This window comes from Callithrix jacchus, chromosome 15 (assembly GCF_049354715.1).
Source record: "Callithrix jacchus isolate 240 chromosome 15, calJac240_pri, whole genome shotgun sequence".
Classification (NCBI taxonomy): Eukaryota; Metazoa; Chordata; class Mammalia; order Primates; family Cebidae; genus Callithrix; species Callithrix jacchus.
In genome coordinates, this window is record NC_133516.1 from 25,589,731 (window position 1) to 25,613,567 (window position 23,837).

The following is a 23,837-nucleotide window of genomic DNA, read 5'->3' on the forward strand; positions in this document are numbered from 1 at the left end:
GAGGGCAAGAGCCTTGGAACGAAAGGATAGATTTTGAGTCCGCTGCTCTACTCACTGCTCCATTGAATGTTGTACCTTGGGATTCCAGATGAGCCCCTAAAAATGATATGGTTCCATTGTCTAGGAAAACACCCAGTGTCCTTTGTCTCGTGCCAGGGTCCTTTGCCTCCAGCACTTTGGGAGGCTAAGGCAGGTGGATCACTTGAGCTCAGGAGTTTGAGACCAACCTGGCTAACATGGTGAAACCCCATTTCTACTAAAAATACAAAAACTAGCTGAGCATGTGATATGGCTTCATTGTCTGGGGAAACACCCAGGGTCCTTTGTCTTGTGTCGAGAAAATTAGCAACACACACAGGTGGAGTGGATTAAGGTGTGGAAACTTTAATTGGCAAGAAGGAAGAGAACAGCTTCCTTGTATAGAAGGAGGAGGGTGCCTAACAGAAAAAACTCCTTTAGCAGAAAGCAGTCAGATATTGGCAGGCTTGAGGAGGTGGTGTCTTATTTGCATAGGGGTGAGGGGATTGGTTTGACCAGGCGTTTCATTCATGTAGCCCACAAAAAAAACTGGCCCTCCATGGCTGGGCATGGTGGTTCACACCTGCAATCCCAGCACTTTGGGAGGCTGAGGTGGGCAGATCATGAGGTCAGGAGTTCGAGATTAGCCTGACCAACATGGTGAAACCCTGTCTACTAAAAATACAAAGATTAGCCAGGTGTGGTGGTGCACACCTGTAATCCCAGCTCCTCAAGAGGTTGAGGCAGGAGAATTGCTTGAACCCGGGAGGCAGAGGTTGTAGTGGGCTGAGATCGTGCCACTGCATTCCAGCCTGGGTGACAGAGCAAGACTCTGTCTCTCTCTCTCTCTCTCACACACACACACACTGGCCCTCCCACCCTAACCTTTAATATCCGTATGTGGCTACTTGGCTGGTCATTGTGATACCTGTACACGTGGCTTCTACCTGGCTGCCTTGATATCTGCATACATAGCAACAAAGAAAATGTAGCAGGAACTGCCATATTGGGTGAACTTGGCTCTTAGTCACCAGCATTTTCACATGCAGGCCTGTGGCTTGCATATCGATACTTGCAGGTCTGCTTTTCCAGGCCACTTTCTGTTAGAAAAGAAATGTTTGGGGCAACTGCTTTTTATAAAAAGAAAAAGCATTACTGAGGACCCTTTTACCCTTTCTAGCTGCCTAAAATAAGTTTTTAATAACTCCTGTAATAGTGGTGGTGTGCACCTATAATCCCAGCAACTGGGTTGGTGGGGGGGGCGGGGGCGGCGCGCTGAGGCAGAAGAACTGCTTGAAACCCGGAGGCAGAGATTTCAGTGAGCCCAGATTGCCCCGCTGCACTCTAGCCTGGGGAACAGAGTGAGAGTCCATCTCAAAAAAAAAAAAAAGAATACAGATGAACAGCCAGTTTTAGAGATGCATAGGGGAAGGTATGCCAGGGTGGGGGCAGGGGGAGGTGGGGTGCTGTGGAGCTTCCACATCCTCTCTGTGACACCACCCCACCAACACTTCCTTGTATCCAGCAACCCAGAAGCTCATCAAGCCTCATTGTCCAAGAGTTTTTTGTTTTATTTGTTTTGAGACAGAGTGTCACTCTGTTGCCCAGGCTGGAGTGCAGGGGCGTGATTTCAGCTCACTGCAACGTCCACCTCCCGGGTTCAAGCAATTCTCCTGCCGAAGCCTCTCAAGCAGCTGGGACTACAGGTACCCACCACCACACCTGGTTAATTTTTTGTATTTTTAGTAGAGAAAGGGTTTCACCGTGTTAGCCAAGATGGTCTTGATCTCCTGACCTTGTGATCCACCCATCTTGGCCTCCCAAAGTGCTGGCATTACAGGTGTAAGCCACTGTGCCCTGCCTGAGATTTTATGGAACTTGATCTCCAGTTCACTCATTCCATTTCCTGGAAGTTGGTGGGTGGAGCTGACAGTTCCAACCTATAGTGACCAGCCCATCTGGAAGCTATTCTAGTTGTACCACCCTAAATCACCTCATTAGCATAAACTCACGTGTGATCAAGAGGCTCAGTATGAATAACAAAAGACCCTCCTATCACTCAGGAACTTCCAAGGGTTTTAGGAGCTTTTTGACTGAAACGAGGAAAAGATGGAATATATTTCACATTATACTACAATATCACTGCTAGATTAATCTATCTTTTTTTGAGGTGGAGTCTCGCTGTGTCACCCAGGCTGAAGTGCAGTGGTGCAGTCGCAATCTAAACTCACTGCAACCTCGGCCTCCTGAGTTCAAGCCATTCTCCTACCTTAGCCTCCCAAGTAGCCAGGACTATAGGTATGTGCCACCATGCCTGGCTAATTTTTATATTTTTAGTAGAGATGGGGTTTTGCCATGTTGGCCAGGCTGGTCTTGAATTCCTGACCTCAAGTGATTTGCCCGACTCGGCCTCCCAAAGTGCTGGAATTACAGGTGTGAGCCACTGCACCCGGCCCTAGATTAATCTTTTAAAACCAACAGTTCACATCTGTCAGAACACCTACCAGGCTAGCTAGATGCATTCCTCTCTTGTAATTCTTGTGTACTGTGTCCCTGCTAGTAGGCTCCTTGAAGACAAGGATTTCACCTTACTTATCACTATATTGCCAGTGCCTGGAATAGTGCTACTCATTCATTCATAGATTTTATCCATTCCGTTAATATTTGTGACATTCAGTAAGTATTGAATAAGTGAATAAATTATTCGGTGAATAAATAAACACAGGACATGGCTCTTACCAGTTTAAATGTTTTGGTTGTTTTCTTTTCCTTATACGAATCTTTTGCTCAAAACATACCATGCATTGTTTCCAGAACACATCATTTACTTTGCCACCTCTGTGATTTTGCTCACAATTTCTCCAGTTTGTAATACCTTTCACATTCTTCTCTGATAATCAAAGACCCTGACCTTGAGGCCAAGCCAAGTATCATCGGCAGTAGGAGTATTTCCCCAATGACCCAAGAGTTCAGTGACTTAGTCTGTCATCTTCTATTATTTTTATGGTCTCTATCTACTTAGCACACATCCCATATACATTTTCTATTTAAGGATATATTCTCTCTTCCCAATTAGATTTTAAATCTCATGAAAACAGAAGTCCTAGGCCAGGTGCGGTGGTCACGTCTGTAATCCCAGCACTTTGGGAGGCTGAGGTGGGCGGATCATGAGGTCAGGAGTTGGAGACCAGCCTGGCCAACATGGTGAAACCCTGTCTCTACTAAAAATAGAGTGAGCAGAGATCATGCCATTGCACTCCAGCCTGGGTGATAGAGCAAGACTCTGTCTCAAAAAAAAATTTAAAAAAGAAAACAGAAGTCTTATTTTATTTCCATATTTATATTCAATTCCTAATCTAATACTATATTGTAGTATAGATTGAATATTGAAACCCGGAGGCAGAGGTTTCAGTGAGCCCAGATCGCCCCACTGCAGTCCAGCCTGGGCAACAGAGTGAGAGTTCATCTCAAAAAAAAAAAAAAAGAATATTGAATATTGAATATAGAAGCTCATTCTCCCCCCCCATACATATATATATGTATGTATGTATATTCCTTTGCTCAGGCTGGAGTGCAGTAGCATGATCATAGCTCACTGCAGCCTCTGACTCCTGGGCTCAAGCAATCCTCCCATTACCACCTCTTGAGTAGATGGGACTACAGGTATACACCACACCACCCCTGGCTAATTTTTGTGGAGACAGAGTCTCTCTCTGTTGCCCAGGCTGGTCTTCAACTCCTAGGCTCAAGCAGTCCTCTCACCTTGGCTTCCCAAAGTACTGGGATTACAGGCGTGAGCCACCATGCCCAGCCGTAACAAGTATTTAGTAGTTTCTAATGACGGTTAGGTTTTTTGCTTTGATATTGTCACCATGATCATAAAAGATCTGGGGTACTCTTTAAACCTAATTTAAGCTGCAATTAAATAATGAAGCTGTTAAAATATGAGAGTAACATTTCCATCAAATTTAATCCGGGTATATGTTACGTTAATGTATCTGTATATATATTTAGCAGCATATACACAGAATCGTAATTATACATGGTTGTTGCTCTATGTTGATGTACTATGGTTCAGTTTTCAAAGGCAAATGTTATAGTGCATTCCAGGACACCTGTGTTCACAGGATCAGTTCTTTGAAACTATATTTGGATGTGCAAGCTATTAAAAGCTTCTTGCACTGAGTGGCCTTTCAGGCAGAATGTAGATTGAATACTCATACTACCGCTGCCTGTTGCTGAGTGGAAGACAGCAGAAAATTTGGATTCAAACATTTATTCGTTTTTGTTTTGCTTTGTTTTATTTCCTTTTGCCTTAAGAAGATGAACAGTGAAACCACAACCCTGATATCCTTGAAGGAGGCAATGAAAAGGTTGCTGAGGGGTGTAGTAAGGGAGTAAGCATGGGTCTGCTATTCTGGGAAGATGGGTAAGAGAAGAATGAAGAATAGAAATAAACAAAGAACTACAGAAATTCTCATTAGAGTTCTGTCTCTATGGCTGGGCACGGTGGCTCGCGCCTGTAATCCCAGCACTTTGGGAGGCTGAACTGGGCAGACCACAAGGTCAAGAGATCGAGACCATCCTGGCCAACATGGTAAAATCCTGTCTCTACTAAAAATACTAAAATTAGCTGGGTATGGTAGTGGGCACCTGTAGTTCTAGCTACTTGGGAGGCTGAGGCAGGAGAATCGCTTGAACCCGGGAGGTGGAGGTTGCAGTGAGCCAAGATCATGTCACTGCACTCTAGCCTGGTAACAGAGCAAGACTCCGTCTAAAAAAAAAAAAAAAAAAAGCAAGGCTCAATGGCTCACACTTGTAATCCCAGTACTTTGGGAGGCCGAGGCAGGCAGATCACCTGAGGTCAGGAGTTTGAGACCAGCCTGACCAACATGGAGAAACCCCATCTCTACTGAAAATATAAAATTAGCCAGGCTTGGTGGTGCATGCTTGTAATCCCAGCTACTGGGGAAGCTGAGGCAGGAGATTCACTTGAACCCGAGAGGCGGAGGTTACAGTGAGCCAAAATTGCACCATTGCACTCCAGCCTGGCAGCAAGAGTGAAACTTGGAAACTTGTCTCAAAAAAAAAAAAAAAAAAAGAAGAATTATGTCTCTATCACAGTGATTTAAGTCTTCCAGGCCCAAATCTATATAAATTAATAATAAAGAAATGTCTGCTCCCAGGTGCTGTAACTCCATTTGATGTATGCATGTGCTAAATCTTAGATTTACAAACATAAGTAAAACATGGTTTCTGCCCTCAAGGAGCTCAAAACCTGTAGGAAAGAGAAAAGTTTCAAAGATATTTACAATTGAATGTGATTGACCTTACAATGGTGATGCTCCTAAAGGGCTATGGAACACGAAGGGAGGATCAATCAATTTTGCCTTTGACACTAGAAAAAGGAACTCTTCATATAGGGTCATTTAAGCTGAATCTTTTTCTTTTTGAGATGGAGTCTCGCTCTTGTTGCCCAGGCTGGAATGCAATAGCGTGATCTCGGCTCACTGCAACCTACACCTCCCAGATTCAATCAGTTCTCCCGAGTAGCTGGAATTACAGGCATGCACCACCTGGCCAATTTTTGTATTTTTAGTAGAGATGGGGTTTCTTCATATTAGTCAGGTTGGTCTCAAACCCTCAGGTTATCTGCATGCCTCGGCCTCCCAAAGCTGGGATTACAGGCGTGAGCCACTGCACTCAGCTTAAGCTGGATCTTGAAGTACAAGTAGGAACTTATGAGGCAGAAAAATATGGGAAGGAATTCTAGGCTGAGGAAACAGTGCATATAAGCCATATGTAAGCTTGGAATTGCATAATGTACTCAGGTAGCAACTAGATGTCTCTTGTAATTGATGACTAGGATGGGTGAGGGACTGGCAGAAGACAGGAGCAAAGGGTAAAGGCCCTTGTGTTTCCTGCTGAGGAGATCCAGTTTGGCTCTAAGTATATCACTGGGCAAGTCAGGATGGCATAAACCATTTATAATCAGTTGAGTTACAGGATCAGAATTGTGGTTTAGAAGAATGTGTCTGGAGGATGGATTGGAAATTGAAAACAGGGGTCCAGTTGGGCTACTGTAATCTTAGGTCCTAGTGAAAGATGATGAGAAACTCATTTAGTGGAGATGGAGAGGCAGGAATGGGTTAGAGAGACATAAAAGGGGAAGAGAAAACAGTTGAGAATTATTCTGAGATTTCTAGTTCAAGCAGCTGGATAGATGGTAAGGTCATTAATGGAACTAAGGAAGTAGTAGTAAAACAAAACAAAACAAAAAACAGGCTGCATTCAGATTTGCATGTTGGTTTAGATTTAATTGGACTGGCCAGGGACTGTCCTTTGGTGAGAGGATTCCAAAGAACTGCTGCAATTGTAAAATTTTATACTGATTGACAAGCTAGAGTTCATCTCTGAGGTTCAAGCTACAGATGACCTATAAGCAATATACTCTTAAAGGTCTGGAAGTTAATACAAATGGTATCCCAAACGACTTTTTTTTCTTTAACGAAGTCCTGCTGGCTGGAGTGCAGTGGCATGATCTCAGCTCACTGCAACCTCTGCCTCCCAGGTTCAAGCGATTCTCCTGCCTGAGTAGCTGCAACTACAGGCGCGTGCCACCATGCCTAGCTAATTTTTGTATTTTTAGTAAGGACAGGGTTTCACCATGTTGGCCGGGACGGTCTCGATCTCTTGACCTTGTGATCCACCCACCTCAGCCTCCCAAAGTGCTGTGATTACAGGCATGAGCCACTGCACCTGGATGACTTTTTTTTTTTTTTGTTCCACAGGGTCTCACTGTGTTGCCCAAGCTGAATGCAGTGGCATGATCACAGCTCACTGCAGCCTTGACCTCCTGGGCTCAAGTAATTCTCTTACCTCAGCCTCCCCAGTAGCTGGGACCACAAGTACACATACCACCACACTAGGTTAATTTTTAAATTTTTTGTAGAGATGAGGTCTCACTATGTTGCCCAAGCTGGTCTCAAACTCCTGGACTGAAGTGATTCACCCACCTCAGACTCCCAAAATGCTAGAATTATAGGTGTAAGCCACTGCACCCAGCTCAAATAACATGGGTTTGACTTGTAGACAGAAATAGCTGGCATATCAGGTCACACAGGCTTATATTCCTACAAAGTGAAAATTAATAGTGAGTCTTGTCTATGTGTAAAGCAGTGACAACATTCCTTCATAGTCATTTCTGAAGATGGGGGTGGTATTAGTAGGTTAAGCTTAGGAGAGTTGAGGTTCAGTAGCTCCGTCTTGATGGAGATGCACAAAACATAGTTGAAAATACAGGTCTAGGCCGGGTACTATGACTCACACCTGTAATCCCAGCACTTTGGGAGGCCAAGGCAGGCGGATCACCTGAGATCAGCAGTTTGAGACAAGACTGGCCAACATGGAGAAATCCCATCTCTATTAAAAATACAAAAATCAGCCATGTGTGGTGGTGGGCACCTGTAATCCCAGCTACTCAGGAGACTGAGGCAAGAGAATTTCTCGAACCCAGGAGATGGAGGTTGCAGTGAGCCGAGATCGCACCACTGCACTCCAGCCTGGGAGATACAGTGAAACTCTGTCTTAAAAGAAAAAAAAGGAAAAGAGAAAAGAAAATACAGGTCTAAAGCTTAGATGAAACCTAATACCTGAAGGTGAATTAGCCTTGGGAGAAATTCAGGACCAGGAATAAAAGATGATCAAGAATAGAATGCTGGGCAACCGCAAAGGTATTCAGGTCACCAGGGACATGAAAACTCAGAGAACTAGCACGTGTGTTTACGCATCACTGCCCTCATAAAGACAATGTAGGTGGCTTAGGCAAGTGAGTTGTGTTGCTCCAGTCTTTGTGGTTAATTAGACATAATTCTGGTGCCACAGCACCCTCTGATGATCACAGCTGTTCAGAGCTACTCAAATTCCCATTTTGGGTTACAGAATTCAGCATCTCATTCACATCAAAAGATGTCAATCATACAAGAAATCTTTTATTACAGTGTAAGACCTTTGCTGGGTATTGGGGGACAGGCATAAAGGTATGTAAGAAATAGTCTCTACTGGACACGGCAGCTCATGCCTGTAACCCCAGCACTTTGGGAGGCTGAGGCAGGCAGATCACCTGAGGTTGGGAGTTCAAGACCAGCCTGACCAACATGGTGAAACTTGGTCTCTACCAAAAATACAAAAATTAGCTGAGCGTGGAGGCGGGCGCCTGTAATCCCAGCTACTTGGGAGGCTGAGGCAGGAGAATCACTTGAACCTGGGAGGCGGAGGTTGCAGTGAGCTGACATTGTGCCACTGCACTCCAGCCTGAGCAACAAGAGCGAGACTCCATTTCAGAAAAAATAAATAAATAAATAGTCTCTGATTCCTTCCCTCCAAGAACTTACAGTTTAGTTCATGAAAGACTAACCCTAATAGTAAAGCAGGAGGTGGGGAGATGTGTTCACAGAGGCAGTCCTTGTGAGTGAGAAGTAGGAAGGAAAGGAGATCTCAAGGTAGATGGGGATTAAAAAGGCAGTGGATTTGAGCTGATTCTGGAAGAAAGGATAAGAGTTGGACAATTAGAATGGGGTAGAAAAAGTCACCTTATTATATACTGGTCTCAGCACTAGCTAACTTTATGACATTAGGTCTCAGTCTTCTTGAGACTCAATTTCTTTAATAGTAAAATAGTAAAAAGGACTGCTTTACTTTTTATGACTGTTGTGAAATGCTTACACAAAATATTCTTAAAAGTATCAAGAATAGCCCAGGGATGGTGCCTCATGCCTCATGCCTGTAATCCCAGTACTTTGGGGAGGTCAAGTCAGGTGGATGGCTGGAGCCCAGACGTTTGAGACCAGCCAAACATAGTAATATCCGATCTCTCAAAAAATATTTTTTAAAAATTAGCCAGGTGTGGTGGCACATAACTGTTGTCCCAGCGACTCAGGAGGCTGAGGTGGGAGGATCACTTGAGCCTGGGAGGTAGTGATTTTGCCACTGCACTCCAGTTTGGGTGACAGAGTGAGACTCTGTATTAGAAAATAAATAAATCATATATACATACATACATAAAGTATAAGGTATAATACAAGACATAGCAGGCAATTCAAATAATTAGACAATTCAAAAGTTTGCAATATATGGAATGAAAGGACAAGGATGATGGCTAGAGTGAACAGCAAATGGGACCATTTGTTGAAACTTTCGAATTCAAATAGCTACCCATTTTCCCTTCATAGTTTAAAGTTAAAAAAAAAGCTATCCAAATTTGGTAGTGGTTGTAAATAATGTATTAGAGCCTTAGCTTAAAGTAAAACCTTAGTTTTGTAACCTAAACTTTTGATTCTGTTATTCTACAGAGTAGACCACAAACTCCAAGCATTAGAAACACAGTTCAAAGAACTAGACTTCACCAAGGATAACCTGATGCAGAAATTTGAACATCATAGGAAGACTCTGGCAAGCCAAGCAGCTCAAGATGAGATGTGGACAGCAGTTCTGGCACTCAAGTGAGTATCAGTTGAGAAATCAGTGGAATTCTGTGACTTTGTGAGAGCTTCTAGTGGTCATTCCAAAATTGAATTTTTTAGTATGTTTCCAACAGCAGACTGTAAAGCAATTACATTTTCATAGGTTCATTTATTTTTTAAAAAAAAGTACTTTGAGCACCTCTTCAAATGCCAGGCACTGTAGCAGATATCTCATCACAGAGTCTCTTGCTTGCCAAAGCCTTATTTGCATTAATTCTTTTTTTTTTTTTGAGACAGAGTCTTGCTTTGTTTCCCAGTCTGGAATGCAGTGGCACAATCTTGGCTCACTACAACTTCCACCTCCTGGGTTCAAGTGATTCTCCTACCTCAGCCTCTCAAGTAGGGGCAATTACAAGCATGGATCACCATACACAGCTAATTTTTGTATTTTTAGTAGACATGTGGTTTCACTATGTTGGCCAGGCTGATCTTGAACTCCTGACCTAAGGTGATGCACCAACCTTGGCCTCCCAAAGTGCTGGGATTACAGGATTGAGCCACTGTGCCCAGCCTATTTGCATTAATTCTAAAATAAGTATTGTCTGGGCATGATGGCTCGTGCCTTTAATCCCGGCACTCTGGGAAGCTGAGGTGACAGGATCACTTGAGCTCAGGAGTTCGAGCACAGCCTAGGCAACAAAGTGAGACCCCTATCTTTAAAAAAAAAAAAAAAAAAGTAAGTATTTGAATTTGAACTCTAAGGTAAATACTTTCTAAATTACAACAGATGGTTCTCCTAGTAGGTTAATATTGAGTTATCTTAAAAGAATTTATTGTTTCTTTCTACATAAAATATTTGACTGCTTAAGAAGCTCTCCATATTTTTTGTAGGTTCACTTCAATGGAATTGAATATCGTATACAGCTATGTCATTGAAGTACTTATCTGCTTGCATACTCGCGTGCTTGAGAAGCTGCCAGACCTGGTGAGAGGTCTTCCAACCTTGGCCTCTGTCCTCAGACGAAAAGTTAAGAACAAGCGCATTAGAGTCGTATGGGAGTCCATTCTGGAGGAGTGTGGGCTGCAAGAAGGAGACATCGCAGCACTTTGTACCTTCTTTATTGCACATGGTAACAAGGCAGAACACTATCCTGCTAAAGTGAGACAGATGTACATCAGGGACATCACGTTTCTCATTACTAACATGGTAAAGAACCAGGCTCTGCAGGACAGTTTGCTGAGGGCTGTGCAGGTAATTGAGAAGGGGAAAGCAGTTAAGACCCCTGAAGAGCAAAAGTCATCCCTCAAAGAGTTGATACCATCCGTCAAAAACTAACCTATCATCCTATGACCCAGTAATTCCACCTCTAGTAATTTATCTTGCAAATGGCAAAAATATACATAATTTATTATAGTCTTATTTTTATAGCAAAGAGTGACAGGATGTTAAATAAATTACGACAAATTGACACAATAGATACTTTCTTCGTAGCCATATAAAAGAATGAAGAAGCTCTTTGTTTAATGATATGAAGTTATCACCAAATGTGGTGTTGTTTTCAAAATTTATTTCCAATATATATTGCTAAGTGGGGCAAAACCAAATGTGTGTGTGTGTGTGTGTGTGTGTATATACATAATACATATCAGTTTATATATCCATAAACTTCTGCAGAGATAGACAAGAAGATAATATTAGTTGTCAGGAAAGAAAACTAAGAGGCTAGGGGGTCAAAGATAAGAGGAAGTCTTTTCACCGTTAATTGAAAGGGGAAAGCAGTTTGCACATTTTCAATTTTGAACCATGTGAATATATTACATATTTTAAAAATAAACAAGGCTGGGCATGGTGGTTCAGCCTGTAATCCAAGCACCTTGAGAGGCCAAGGTAGGATGATCATTTGAGCTCAGGAATTTGAGACCAGCCTGGGCAACATAGTGATAGCAAGAGGAGGCAGGTAAATTCCTAGGTAGGCAGGGATGGGTCCCTGGTTAAACTCAACCTTCAAGTCAAGGACAGTCTACAGCCTGAAAACCAAGCTACGAGTTCCAGATAAATCCATGAACCCAACTGAGAGCTCCCATTCTTGTTTGGCACTCTCTCCTGATTGGTCCTTATCCTTCACCTATTTTATACATAACTACCCTTCCCCCATTGGTCCTCTACACTGTCATGCCTGTTACTGAATGGTGCTTTTTCAAGCATATCCACAGACCAATCAGCATGCACTTCCCCATTTCTAGCCCATAAAAACCTATAGACTCAAGCTCGTGGCCAGCAACCCACCTTCAGATCCTCTCTCACCATCAAGAGCCTTCCTGTCGCTCAATAAAATCTACTCTGCCTGACTCACTCTCCAGTGTCCATGTACCTCATTCTTCTCAGTCATGGGACAAGAACTCAGAACTCATCAAACTATTGGAGTAAAAGAGCTGTAACAATAATGGACCTTGTCTCTATTTTCATAAATTAAAATAAAAACACCTAAAATGTACATCATGAGATATTATAAATTATATGTTGATGTGTATTTGTTCTCTAATGAAGTACCATAGTTATTTATACTGGAAAGGGAATTCTTACATCTTGACCATTTATTTATAATATTTACTGAATACCAAATGCCATGTATTAGGTGCTGTGGATAACAGAAACATTAAAAATGTGTGAATCCTGCCCTCAAGGTAAGGATTAAGTGCCAATGCTTTATGTGGGAGGTACAAATTCAGGACAGCCAGAGTGAAGAAAGCTGGAAGGAAGTTAGGTAGAGAAGGATTTGAAGCAACACATGGTGATGTGTTACCTTGCTGGCCCCTCCTCGAAAATGAGCCACAAGAGACACATCAGTTGTTCAGCAGGTATCCTTACTCAGTCTTGTCTGTTTCCAGACACACTGGAGAAACCATCCTTGGAAGGAAGAAGAAAAGGGAATTTAAGTATCGTGCTCACTCAGTCCACTGGTTTCAATTGACAAAAGTTGCTCCATGGGGAGTGACCCTTCCCATAATTCCAGCATGTATTATCCAGACAGGCACTGAGAAGCCAGCTCCTGCATTGTTCCTAAGTGGCAGGAGAAGCCAGAGACTCCAGAAATGCAACTGGTAAGCCCCAGGCAGAGCAAGTGATTTTGGGTACAGAAAGCAAACAAGGCCAAGGAAATCCGAGGAAGTATATGAAATATATTCCGTACATAAGACATAAGCACCTGAAGATTGAAATCAAAATATAGAAGTTAAATAGTAAAATTGCAATAAAAATCATTATCACTAGGCAATATATGATTAGGGGAATTTAGAAAAGGGGCATCACTGGGTGGTGGGGCAAATACTCTCTGGAGGAGGTACATTAAATTGATGTTTGAAGTAGGCACAGCCACAAAGCAACCCATTTTGGATGAACCAGGAAAGCAATGTCATGAAAGCAAGCATTTGGATGACAGAAAACAAATCATAGTTGCATGTTTAAAAGAATAATGGGAGATTCTGGCCAGGCATGGTGGCTCATGCCTATAATCCCAGCACTTTGGGAGGCCGAGGCAGGTGGATCACTTGAGGTCGGGAGTTGAAGACCAGCCTGACCAACATGGAGAAACTTTGTCTCTGCTAAAAACACAAAATTAGCCAGATGTGGTGGCGCATACCTGTAATCCTAGCTACTCAGCAGGCTGAGGTAGGAGAATTGCTTGAATCCAGGAGGCATAAGTTGTGGTAAGCTGAGATTGCACCATTGCACTCCAACCTGGGCAACAAGAGCGAAACTTGGTCTCAAAAAAAAAGAAAAAACAGAAAAATGGAAGACTCCATGGAAAAAGCAGGTTGTGGGCATATTAGGAACCCTGAAGTCTGGGTGCAGTGGCTTACACCTGTACTCCCAGCACTTTGGGAGGCCAAGGTGGGTGGATCACCTGAGGTCAGGAGTTTTAGTCCAGCATGGCAAACACAGTGAAACCCCATTTCTACTAAAAATACAAAAATTTGCCAGGTGTGGTATTACAAAGCACGTGGTATTACAGGGCATGCGCCTGTAAATGCAGCTACTCAGGAGGCTGAGGCATGAAAATTGCTTGAACCCAGGAGGTGGAGGTTGCAGTGAGCTGAGATTACACCACTGCACTCCAGTCTGGGCAACGAAAATGAGACTCGGTCTCAAACAAACAAACAAAACAAGCCTGAAATTCCAGGTTAAGGGATTGATACCATAGACAACTGGATGACAGTCCCAGGTTTCTTTTTTCTTTTTTGAACAGGGTCTTGCTCTGTTACCCAGGCTGGAGTGCAGTCGCACCATCACCGCTCACTGCAGCCTTGACCTCCTGGGCTCAAGTGATCCTCCTACCTCAGACACCAGAGTAGCTGAGAGTACAAGTGTGAGCCAATTTTTTTCATTTTTTGTAGAGACAGGGTCTCATTATGTTGCACAGGCTGGACTCGAACTCCTGGGCTCAAGTGATCTTCCTGCCTTGGCCTCCCAAAGTTCTGGGATTATAGGTGTGAGCTATCACAGATAATAACAGCCTTCTGAATCTGCACTGAAATAAAAGCTCCCAAAGATTTCTACCAAGGACCCATGTCTCCTTTTTTTCTCAACCTGGAAACCACTCTTCTAACCAAACCTGAATGCTCTCCGCAATCTCAGAAGAACTTACAGGCGGTTTCCATGCCCAGTGATTTTCTTTTCTCTTTCTTCATACTGATTAATATTACCTCAAAAAAATGCAGTTCTGGAGCTCCGTGCAGTGTTGCAATCCTCTAGACCCAGCTACTCCAGAGGCTGAGGTGAAAGACTCCCTCAGCTTGGACAAAATAGTAAGATCATACTTCTTTTATTTATTTATTGAGATGAAGGTTTTGCTCTGTTCCCTAGGCTGGAGTGCAGTGGCACAATCTCGGCTCACTGCAGCCTCTGCCTTCCAGGGTTAAGCCATTCTCCTGCCTCAGCCTCCTGAGAAGCTGCAATTGCAGGCGCTTGCCACCACGCCTGGCTAATTTTTATATTTTTAGTAGGGATGGGGAGTGGGGTTTCACCATGTTGGCTAGGCTGGTCTTGAACTCCTGACTTCAAGCTATCGCCTGGCTCGGCCTCCCAAAGTGCTGGGATTACAGGCGTGAACCACCATGCCTGGCCTTTTTTTTTTTTTCTTTTTTTTATACTTGATCTTAGGCAAAAGGCCGAGAAGTGACGGCCTTATTTTTTTTTTGAAATGAGTCTCACTTTATCCCCCAGGCTCAGTGCAGCAGGGCCATCTTGGCTCAATCCTACTCCGCCTCATGGGTTCAAATGATGTGAGACCCCAATTCTAAAACAAAAGGAAAAAAACCCTCAGGCCCCAGCAGCCCAACTCTAAAACGAAACATGAAAACCTTAGGCCAGGGTCTTAAGTACTAGGGATCACATTCCTTATGTATTTCCCCTCATTTTCATGGCCAAATTCTGCTTTTTTCTTAGAACTCAATCTGTAGAATCAGTTGTCAATTCAAAGGTTAACGCCAAGACATAAAAACTTACTTCAACATGCATAAAATATGAAATTCCATTCTTGTTAACCTCCCTTGTACCTTTGTAGAATTTTGATTGTTGAAACTTAATAAACTATATATTACATAAAGGATGCCCATGAATAACATCTAAACTCTAGGACGGAGACAGCTTTGATGTTTGTCGCTCAAGCCAAACGGCCTGGGGCCCTTAGAAGGGAAGGCAATTCTTTTTTTTTTTTTTGAGACTGAGTCTCGCTCTGTCACCTACGCTACAGTACAATGGCACCATCTGAGGTCACTGCAACCCCCATACAAGCGATTCTCCTGCCTTAGCCTCCTGAGTAGCTGGGACTACTGGCGCAAGCCACCACGCCCAGTTAATCTTTGTATTTTTAGTGGAGATGGTGTTTCACCATGTTGGCCAGGATGGTCTCGATCTCTTGACCTCCTAATCCGCCCACCTTGGCCTCTCAAAAGTCCTGAGATTACAAGCATGCACCACCGCACCCAGACCGGAAGGCAATTCTGAAACAACCTACTCTGGGCTGCAGACTTTAAGTGGCTGGGCCATACAGAAGGAAGTGTTTAAGTGTCTCTTAAAATGTCCCAGGTTTGTGAATTCTTTGACAATTTCTTGGAGATGCTGCTTTAAGAATTTTGGAAAGAGACCTAAGGGCCTTTGTTACAAATCAATAGAAACAAAAAGGTCCTCACGAGGGTACTGAGGGAAGAATTAGAAAAAGTTTGGCTATTTTTTTTTTAAGACGGAGTCTCGCTCTTGTCGCTCAGGCTGGATTACAGTGGCGTGATCTCGGCTGGCTGCAACCTTCGCCTCCAGGGGTTCAAGGTATTCTTGTGTCTCAGACTCCCAAGTAGCTGGAACTACAAGTGCAAACCACCACGCCCGGCTAATTTTTGTATTTTTAGTAGAGACTGGGTTTCGTCATGTTGGTCAGGCAGGTCTCGAACTCCTGACCTCAGGTGATGCAACTGTTTTGGCTGTTGAATTTGGTTTGAGGTTTCCCGTTTTCTACCCACAAACCAAGAAACCAAGAAACCGGGGGTGTCTGAAGCCTCTGGGAGCAGAAATTTCGGGGAAAGGTCGGGCCCACCCAGGCTGCACTAGGAGGAGCTGCGACGCTAGGGCGGGAGCGTCTCCGGGCGGGGGGGACTGGCGGGGCGGGAGGAGCGCAGACCCCGGAAGTCCCGCCCCGGGAGCGTTTGCCTTCGGGCATTTCTCTTGAGTGCGTAGTGTTACTTTGGCGGGCGGTTGTGACGTCACGAGCCCATGTCCGGTGCTGCTGCTCTACTGCAGCGAATAGGGTCTTTGGCTGAGTAAGAGGGACAGGGACGCTGAGCTCGGGAAGGTGCGCAAAGCGCCCGAAAGCTGAACGCTGGAGTCACTTATCCACCCAGCAGCTGCGGTAAAGCGGAAGTCCTGCTGCAGCCGGAGCCCGGGATTCCTCCTGAAGCCGCGTCCCGGGGCGGGGCTGCCCCGAGCTGAGCGGAGCATCCTCACCGGGTGTGGGGAGGAGGGGACTTGGCGCGTTCTACTCGCTGCACCGGGAGCTGCAGCCAGCGGTGTTCAGGCCTCGGAGCAGCCAGGCTCCTCTGGCGAAAACCTGCATTTATTTGCTTGCCGGACGTTTGCCTTAAAAATGGACAAAGACACAGCCCTCCGGGGTATTCCTGTTTGCAGGACCCACAGGGCGCCTTTTTGCTTCAAGACGTGTTTGATGTTCCTGTTCTCCGCATTCTGATACGCCGTTGGGCATAATATTGGAACACAAAACTGTGCGTTTGCTCTCTATGGTTGGCCGAAAATAGGATTCTTTTTCTTGCAGGTGTCGTTGTTTAACAGACTTTATTAATATGTGAAAATGGCTGTACCCAAAGCCGCCGTCCCTTCGCTCTCTGAGTGCCAGTGCGGGATCTGCATGGAAATCCTTTTCGAGCCCGTCACCCTCCCGTGTAACCACACGCTCTGTAAACCGTGCTTCCAGTCGACTGTCGAAAAGGCAAGTTTATGCTGTCCCTTCTGTCGTCGCCGCGTATCTTCGTGGACTCGTTACCACACCCGAAGAAATTCCCTTGTCAACCTGGAACTGTGGACGATAATTCAAAAACACTATGCAAGGGAGTGCAAGCTTAGAGCCGCTGGGCAAGAATCGGAGGAAGTCGGTGAGTAAACCCCGGCGTGTTTATTGGCCAATAACCGCAAATCTTTAGAAAAGTGAATCGTCACTTCTCCATTAAAAAGTAAAAACACAAAAAAACCCGACTAGTATTTGTCTAAATAGTTATCAGAAGTTTGGGGGTTTGTAGGTCCCCAAATGTCGATGGATTAAAGTCAAGGGCAAGATTTTGTCCACTGTCACAACGCCTGCTTTGTGTTCGATTGGTGTTTGCTGTGTTACAAAATTAAAGAATTGCCCGTTTAGATCCTTTTTTTTTTTTTTGTCAGGGTGTCGCTCTGTTGCCCACGTTGGAGTGAAGAGAAGTGATCTCGGCTCCCTGTAACCTCTGCCTCCAGAGTAGCTGGGATTACTGGTGCGCACCATTGCGCCCCGGTAATTTTTGTATTTTAGTAGAGACAGTTTCAACATGTTAGGCAAGCTGGTCTCGAACTCCTGACCTCAAGTGATCCACCCACATTGACCTCCCAAAGTGCTAGGATTACAGGAATGAGCCACTGCACCCGGCCTCTGATTTACTTATGTATACATCTCCATTCATTTAATTCTTTATTCTCCTAATCATGCAACGAGCTTAAAACGCCTTTTATCACTACACCCAGTGGACTCGGGAGCCTCAAACTGGAACCCTTGAGACTCTAGCAGCTTGCCTCCACCAATGTGAGTAATAAGCCATGCAGTGGTTCCTGTCTGGGCTTAGAATATGGTGTCTGTGCTCTCTCGTGTACAGGCCTTTTTTATCTTATTTAATTTTTTTGTCACAGTTATATGTGTACATGCCTTTTAAACATTTATTTCATTGTGGTAAGAGAAAAACACAGAAATTGCCATTTTAACCATTTAAAAATTTTAGTTAAAAAAAAAAAACAGCTTTATTGAGATACATACTATACAGTTCACCTACTAAAAGTGTGCGATTTGGCCGGGTGCAGTGGTTTACAGCTGTAATCCCAGAGCTTTCGGAGGTGGGAGGGTCGCTTGAACCCGGGAGTTGAGACCAATCTGGGTAACATAAATTCAATAAAATTTTTAAAAGTGTGCTATTTAATGGTTTTTGGTATATTGCATTATTAATTTTAAAAATATTATCCAAAGCATATATAACAAACTTTGACATTTTAACCATTTTTAAGTACAATTCAATAGCATTAAATACATTCACAATGTAACCATCACCACTGTTTCCAAAACTTTTTCATTGCCCCAGATAAACTAACCATGAAGCACTGACTCCCCATCCCAGCTTCCCGCCTAGCCCCCGGCACCTTCTATTCCACTTTCTAAGAATTTGGCAATTCTAGATATTTCATATAAGTGGACTAATACAATATGGGATCTTCTGTGTCTAGCTTATTTCATATAGCATGTTTCTGAGGTTCATGCACAGTGTGGCATGGATCAGTACTTCATTTTTTTGGGTTGAATAATGATTTGTTTTATGGATATACTTGTTACATTTTGTTTATCCATTGAGTGGACATTCGTTTTTTTCACCTTTTCGTTATTTGACTACTGCTGATACAAACATTTATGTACAAATATTTGTTTGAATGCCCGTTTTTAGTTCTTTTGTCTATATATCTAAGAGCAGAATTGCTGGATTATATGGTAATTGTATATTTAGCTTTTTGAGGAACCGCCGAATTTGTTTTCTACAGTGGTTGTACCATTTTACATTTCAATTAGGAGGGTGTGAAGTTTCCAATTTCTTCACTTCCTCGCCAACTCTTGTTATTTTCCATGCCATCCTAGTACATGTGAACTGGTATCTTACTCTGTATTTTACAAAATTGTGGTAAAATATAATAAGACTACCATTTTAACCATTTTAAAATATTTTTATTTTTGGCTAGAAGGAAGGAAAACATTAACTGTTGGTAATTGTATGGTTCAGCGGCATTACCTGCATTTACATTGTTGTGTATCCATCACCACCAGCCATCTCCAGAACATTTTAATCCTCCCAAACTGAATTTCCATACCCATTAAACTCCCCATTTCTCCCCCACCTCCTGGCATCCGCCAATCTCCTTTCCATTTCTGTGAATTCGACTGCTCTAGGTACCGCATATAAGTGGAATTTTCGTGTTTGTCCTTTTGTGTCTGGACTTGGACTGTTTTACCTGGCATAATGTTTTCAGGGTTCATCCCTATCGCACATGACAGGATTCCCTTCTTTTTTGAGGCTGAATAATATTCCAGTATATGTATATGCTACATTAAAAGAAATCTATTCATCTGTCAATGGACACTTGGGTTGCTTCTACCTCTTGGCTATTAGAAATACTGCTGGTGTGAACATGGATGTACAACTATCTGTTAAGGAATCTGTTTGTTATTCTTTTGGGTATATACCTGGAAGTGGAATTTCTAGATCTTACGGTAATTCTGTGTGTAATTGTTTTTGGAAACCACCATATGGTTTTCCACAACGACTGTACCGTTTTACATTCCCACCAACAGTGAAAAGATGTCCTGTTTCTCTGCCCCCTCGTCAACACTTGCTATTTTCTGGGTTTTGATAGTAGCCATCCTAATGGGTGTGAAGTGGTATCCCATTGTACTTTTTATTTGCATGTCCCCAGTCACTAAAGATGGGAAGCATCTTTACATGTGTTTATTGGCCATTTGTATATTATCTTTGGAGAAATATAAAATATCTATTCAAATTCTTTGCTCATTCATTATTTTGTTTGTTTCTATTTTTTTCCCCCAAACTTAGAAAAAGCCACAACTTTGCCTGTCATTTAGTCAGGTTGTTTTTTTGAGTTGTGGGCATTCTTTGTACATTCTGGATATTAACCCCTTATCACATATGATTTGCAAATATTGTCTTTCATTCCATGGGTTGTCTTTTCACTGTGCTGATTGTATCCTTTGATGCATGGATGTTTGTAAGTTTGATGTAGTCTCATTTGTCTATTTTTGCTTTTGTTGCCTTTGCTGTTGCTGTTAAATCAAAGAAATCATTGCCAATCCAATGTCATGAAGCTTTCCTTCTATGTTCTCTTCTAGGAGTTTTATAGTTTTAGGTCTTAAAATTTAGCTCTTTAATTTGTTATAGGTTAAGTTTTGTATATGGTGTAAGGTAACGGTCTGACCTCATTGTTTTGCATGTGGATATCCAGTTTTCCCAACACAGTTTGTTGATAAGACAGTTGTAAAGTCTCTGTCTAGAGAGTCTGATGCCTAGACTTCCTCAGGGATAGTTTCTGTTAATTTATTCTGTTTCTTTGCATGCCAGGAAGTGTATGTGTGTTTTTGTAGACAACTAGAAATTTGAATATTATAATGTGGTAATTCTAGAAATCAGAGTTACCTGATTTGCAGTTACAGTTGAAATAATTCCCAAACTGTTTCTGTAAAGACTGTATTCCTTGTTGTATATGGTCACAGAAGTCTCTTTGCTTTAACTTGTGTTCAGCTAGTGTTTTGTCAGAAGTTTCCTTGAATGTCATTTGCTGAAAAACAAACAAGCAGTTCCCTCAGTCTTGATAGACTGACTGTGCAAAGGCTGTCCTTCAACACTTAGCCTAGGGATCCCTGTAATATAATGGGTACATTTGAATGACCTGGTTTCCCAAGAAATTCCTCAGCTTTTGCTCCTGGGCCTTAGTCTATTACATGTGCAGACCATAATATTTTCCATAGGCTTCTGAGTGTTGTTAGTTTGGCTTACAGTATTTTCTTCAAGCAGTGAATCTGCTTCTGTGGCCTGAGTTCTGAGTTTGGTGAAACAGATGAGTGCCTTCTGTCAGTCCTTCAGGTAGCTCAGACAGGTTAGAAGAGACTTGCACAATAATTTATAAATAAGGTCTTCTCTGCTCCCTCCAAAATCAGGGACCAGTGTCCCAGTCTGGGAATGTGAGTTTCCCTCTATAAGACTGCCACCTTGCCAAGGAGTAGAGGTTGGAGTAGAGTGAGTACAAAATCCAGAGCTGGCTGGGCGCGGTGGCTCAAGCCTGTAATCCCAGCACTTTGGGAGGCCGAGGCGGATAGATCACGAGGTCAAGATATTGAGACCATCCTGGTCAACATGGTGAAACCCTGTCTCTACTAAAGATACAAAAAATTAGCTGGGCATGGTGGCGCGTGCCTGTAATCCCAGCTACTCAGGAGGCTGAGGCAGGAGAATTGCCTGAACTCAGGAGGCGGAGGTTGCGGTGAGCCAAGATCGCACCATTGCGCTCCAGCCTGGGTAACAAGAGCGAAACTCCGTCTCAAAAAAAAAAAAAAAAAAAAAAAAAAATCCAGAGCTTTCCTACTATTTCGAAGTTGCCCCTTTTTTTGGTTTACCGTTTTCTTGGTTGCTGTAAGCCTTGAGCTGTTTTCCAGAGTCCTGATAGTGTTGGTTCTGATGGTTACTGCTTGTTTTTCAATGTTTCTGTGGCAGCATAAGAACTTGGAGTGCCTACTCAACTATTTTGCTGACATCATTCCGTCAACCAACCACCTCTGGAGTACTTACAACTAAAATTGCCATTGTTTTCAAGAGTGCCCATATGTTTGAACTTCTCCACACTATTCTGCATAATGTCATTTCCCCCTAAATATATAAGTACACATATTATTAAATAGAAATCAATATGAGCTTACAAATTTTTTCTTTAATGTAAGAAAAAAAAGTATATATTTAGGCCAGGTGCAGTGGCTTGTGCCCATAATCCCAGCACTTTGGGAGACGGAGGTAGGTGGATCACTTGAGATCAGGGGTTTGAGACCAGCCTGGCCAACATGGCAAACCCTGTCTCTACTAAAAATACAAAAATTAGCTGGGTGTGGTGGCATGCACCTGCAATCCCAGCTACTCCGGAAGCTGAAGCAGGAGAATCCCTTGAACCCAGGAGGCGGAGGCTGCAGTGAGCCGAGATCATGCCACTGCACTCCAGCCCAGCTAACAGCGTGAGGCTGTCTCAAAAAAACAAACAAAAAGTATATATTTAATTTTTATTTTTTTATATAGAGATGGAATCTTACTATGTTGGCCAGGCTGGTCTCAAACTCCTGAGCTCAAGCAGTCCTCCCACCTTGGCCTCCCAAAGTGCTGGGATTAATGTAAAATTACGTGTGATGAAATGCACAAATCTTTTTTTTTTTTGAGATGGAGTCTCGCTCTATTGCCGGGCTGGAGTGCAGTGGCAAGATCTCGGCTCACTACAACCTCCACCTCCCAGGTTCAAGCAGTTCTCCTGCCTCAGCCTCCCAAGTGGCTGGGATTACAGACATGCACCACCATGCCCAGCTAATTTTTGTATTTTTAGTAGAGACAGGGTTTCACCATGCTGGCAAGATGGTCTCCGTCTCCTGACCTCATGATCCACCTGACTTGGCCTCCCAAAATGCTGGGATTAGAGGCGTGTGCCACAGTGCTGGCCAAATGCACAAATCTTAATTGTACCTTCATTGAATGTTCACATATATGTAACCTTTTGTAACACTGTCTTATCAAAGTACCTGATATCACAATCACCTCTGAACAGTTCTCTCATGTCCCTTTCTGTTAATTTCTACCCTCCCTACCAAAAGTCAGCCACTGTTTCAGTCTTTATTTACCATAGATCAGTTTTTTTCTGTTCTAGAACCTCCCATAAATGGAGTCCTTTTCATTTCCTAGGGCTACCATAGCAAAGTACCACAAACTTGGGAGAAATTTATTCTCTCAGTTCGTAACACTAGAACTCCAAAACCAAGAAGCCAGTAGGGAGCAGGGACATGTACCATTTAAGACTCTAGGAGAGAATCTGTTCTGTGCACTTCTCCTTAGCTTCTGGTGTTGCCAGAATCCATGGTGGTCTTGGTTTGCAGCTGCGTCACTCCAGTCTCTGCCTCCATTGGCACGTGGAGGGTCCCGATGTGTCTCTGTCTTTACATGGCCGTCTCCTCTGTACCTCTCTCTTTTCTTTCAAGGACATAGTTATATTGGATTAAGGGTCCTCTACTCTTTGTATGAACTCCGTTATATCTGCAACAACCCTGTTTCCAATAAGAGCTCTTTCGTAGTTACTGGGAGTTAGGACTTCAGCATATCTTTTTGGGGGTTATTCAGCATAAGGTTCAAGATTTATTCCTTTTTTTTTTTTTTTTTTCCTGAGACGGAGTCTCACTCTGTCACTCAGTATGGAATGCAGTAACAGGATCTTGGCTCACTGCAACCTCCACCTCCTGCGTTCAAGTGGTTCTCCTGCCTCAGCCTCCCAAGTAGCTGGTGCATGCCACCATGCCTGGCTAATTCTTGTATTTTTAGTAGAGACGAGGTTTCACCATGTTGTCCAGACTGCTCTTGAACTCCTGACCTCAGGTGATCCACCTGCCTCAGCCTCCTAAAGTGCTAGGATTACAGGCATGAGTCACCAAGCCTGACCTCAGGATTTATCCTTGTGTAGTTATTAGTTTTTTAAGTATTATTCCACTGTTGACTATGCGATATTTTATTGGCCATTCTCCACTGATAGTGTCTCAGTTGCTTGCAGCTTTTGTATATTATGAATAAAGTTGCTGAGAAGATCCTTGTACAAGTTGTGTGTGTGTGTGTGTGTGTGTGTGTGTGTGTGTGTGTGTGGCCTTAGGTTTTCAGGGTTTTTTGGGTAAGTACTTAGGAGCTGGAATTACACAGTGTTGGGTAGGTACATATTTGGTTTTATGAGAAACTACCAGATCTTTTTCCAAAGTGGTTGTGTCATTTTAT

The 23,837-nt window shown here is 43.2% G+C and overlaps 2 protein-coding genes across 5 annotated transcripts in view; both read left to right on the top strand.

Moving 5' to 3' along the window:
- Positions 1 to 4,213: 4,213 nt before the first annotated feature.
- SMCO1 (single-pass membrane protein with coiled-coil domains 1) lies at positions 4,214 to 11,982 on the top strand. 4 transcript variants are annotated; one of them, XM_002758248.6, is made up of 3 exons: positions 4,214 to 4,447; positions 9,369 to 9,518; positions 10,371 to 11,982. In XM_002758248.6, the coding sequence occupies exons 1-3, from the start codon at positions 4,422 to 4,424 to the stop codon at positions 10,813 to 10,815; spliced, it is 621 nt and encodes a 206-aa protein (XP_002758294.2). In that variant the 5' UTR covers positions 4,214 to 4,421; the 3' UTR covers positions 10,816 to 11,982. The 4 variants fall into 4 exon arrangements, with proteins under 4 accessions (XP_002758294.2, XP_008979719.2, XP_002758295.2 ...); XM_008981471.5 differs by having other exon boundaries at positions 4,214 to 4,415; XM_002758249.6 differs by having other exon boundaries at positions 4,214 to 4,391.
- A 4,304-nt stretch (positions 11,983 to 16,286) lies between these two features.
- RNF168 (ring finger protein 168) overlaps positions 16,287 to 23,837 on the top strand; it is a 38,182-nt gene continuing 30,631 nt past the window's right edge. The window contains exon 1 of the mRNA XM_002758250.6: positions 16,287 to 17,138. Within this exon, the coding sequence (XP_002758296.3) occupies positions 16,838 to 17,138 (301 nt within the window). The 5' untranslated portion in view covers positions 16,287 to 16,837. The remainder of the gene's footprint in view (positions 17,139 to 23,837) is intronic.

Coding starts and splice junctions, on each gene's coding strand:
- SMCO1 (XM_008981471.5), top strand. CDS start 4,342: ATGAACAGTGAAACCACAACCCTGATATCCTTGAAGGAGGCAATGAAA. Junction 4,416..9,368: donor CTGAGGGGTGTAGTAAGGGA/GTAAGCATGGGT, acceptor GTTATTCTACAG/AGTAGACCACAAACTCCAAG. Junction 9,519..10,370: donor ACAGCAGTTCTGGCACTCAA/GTGAGTATCAGT, acceptor TATTTTTTGTAG/GTTCACTTCAATGGAATTGA.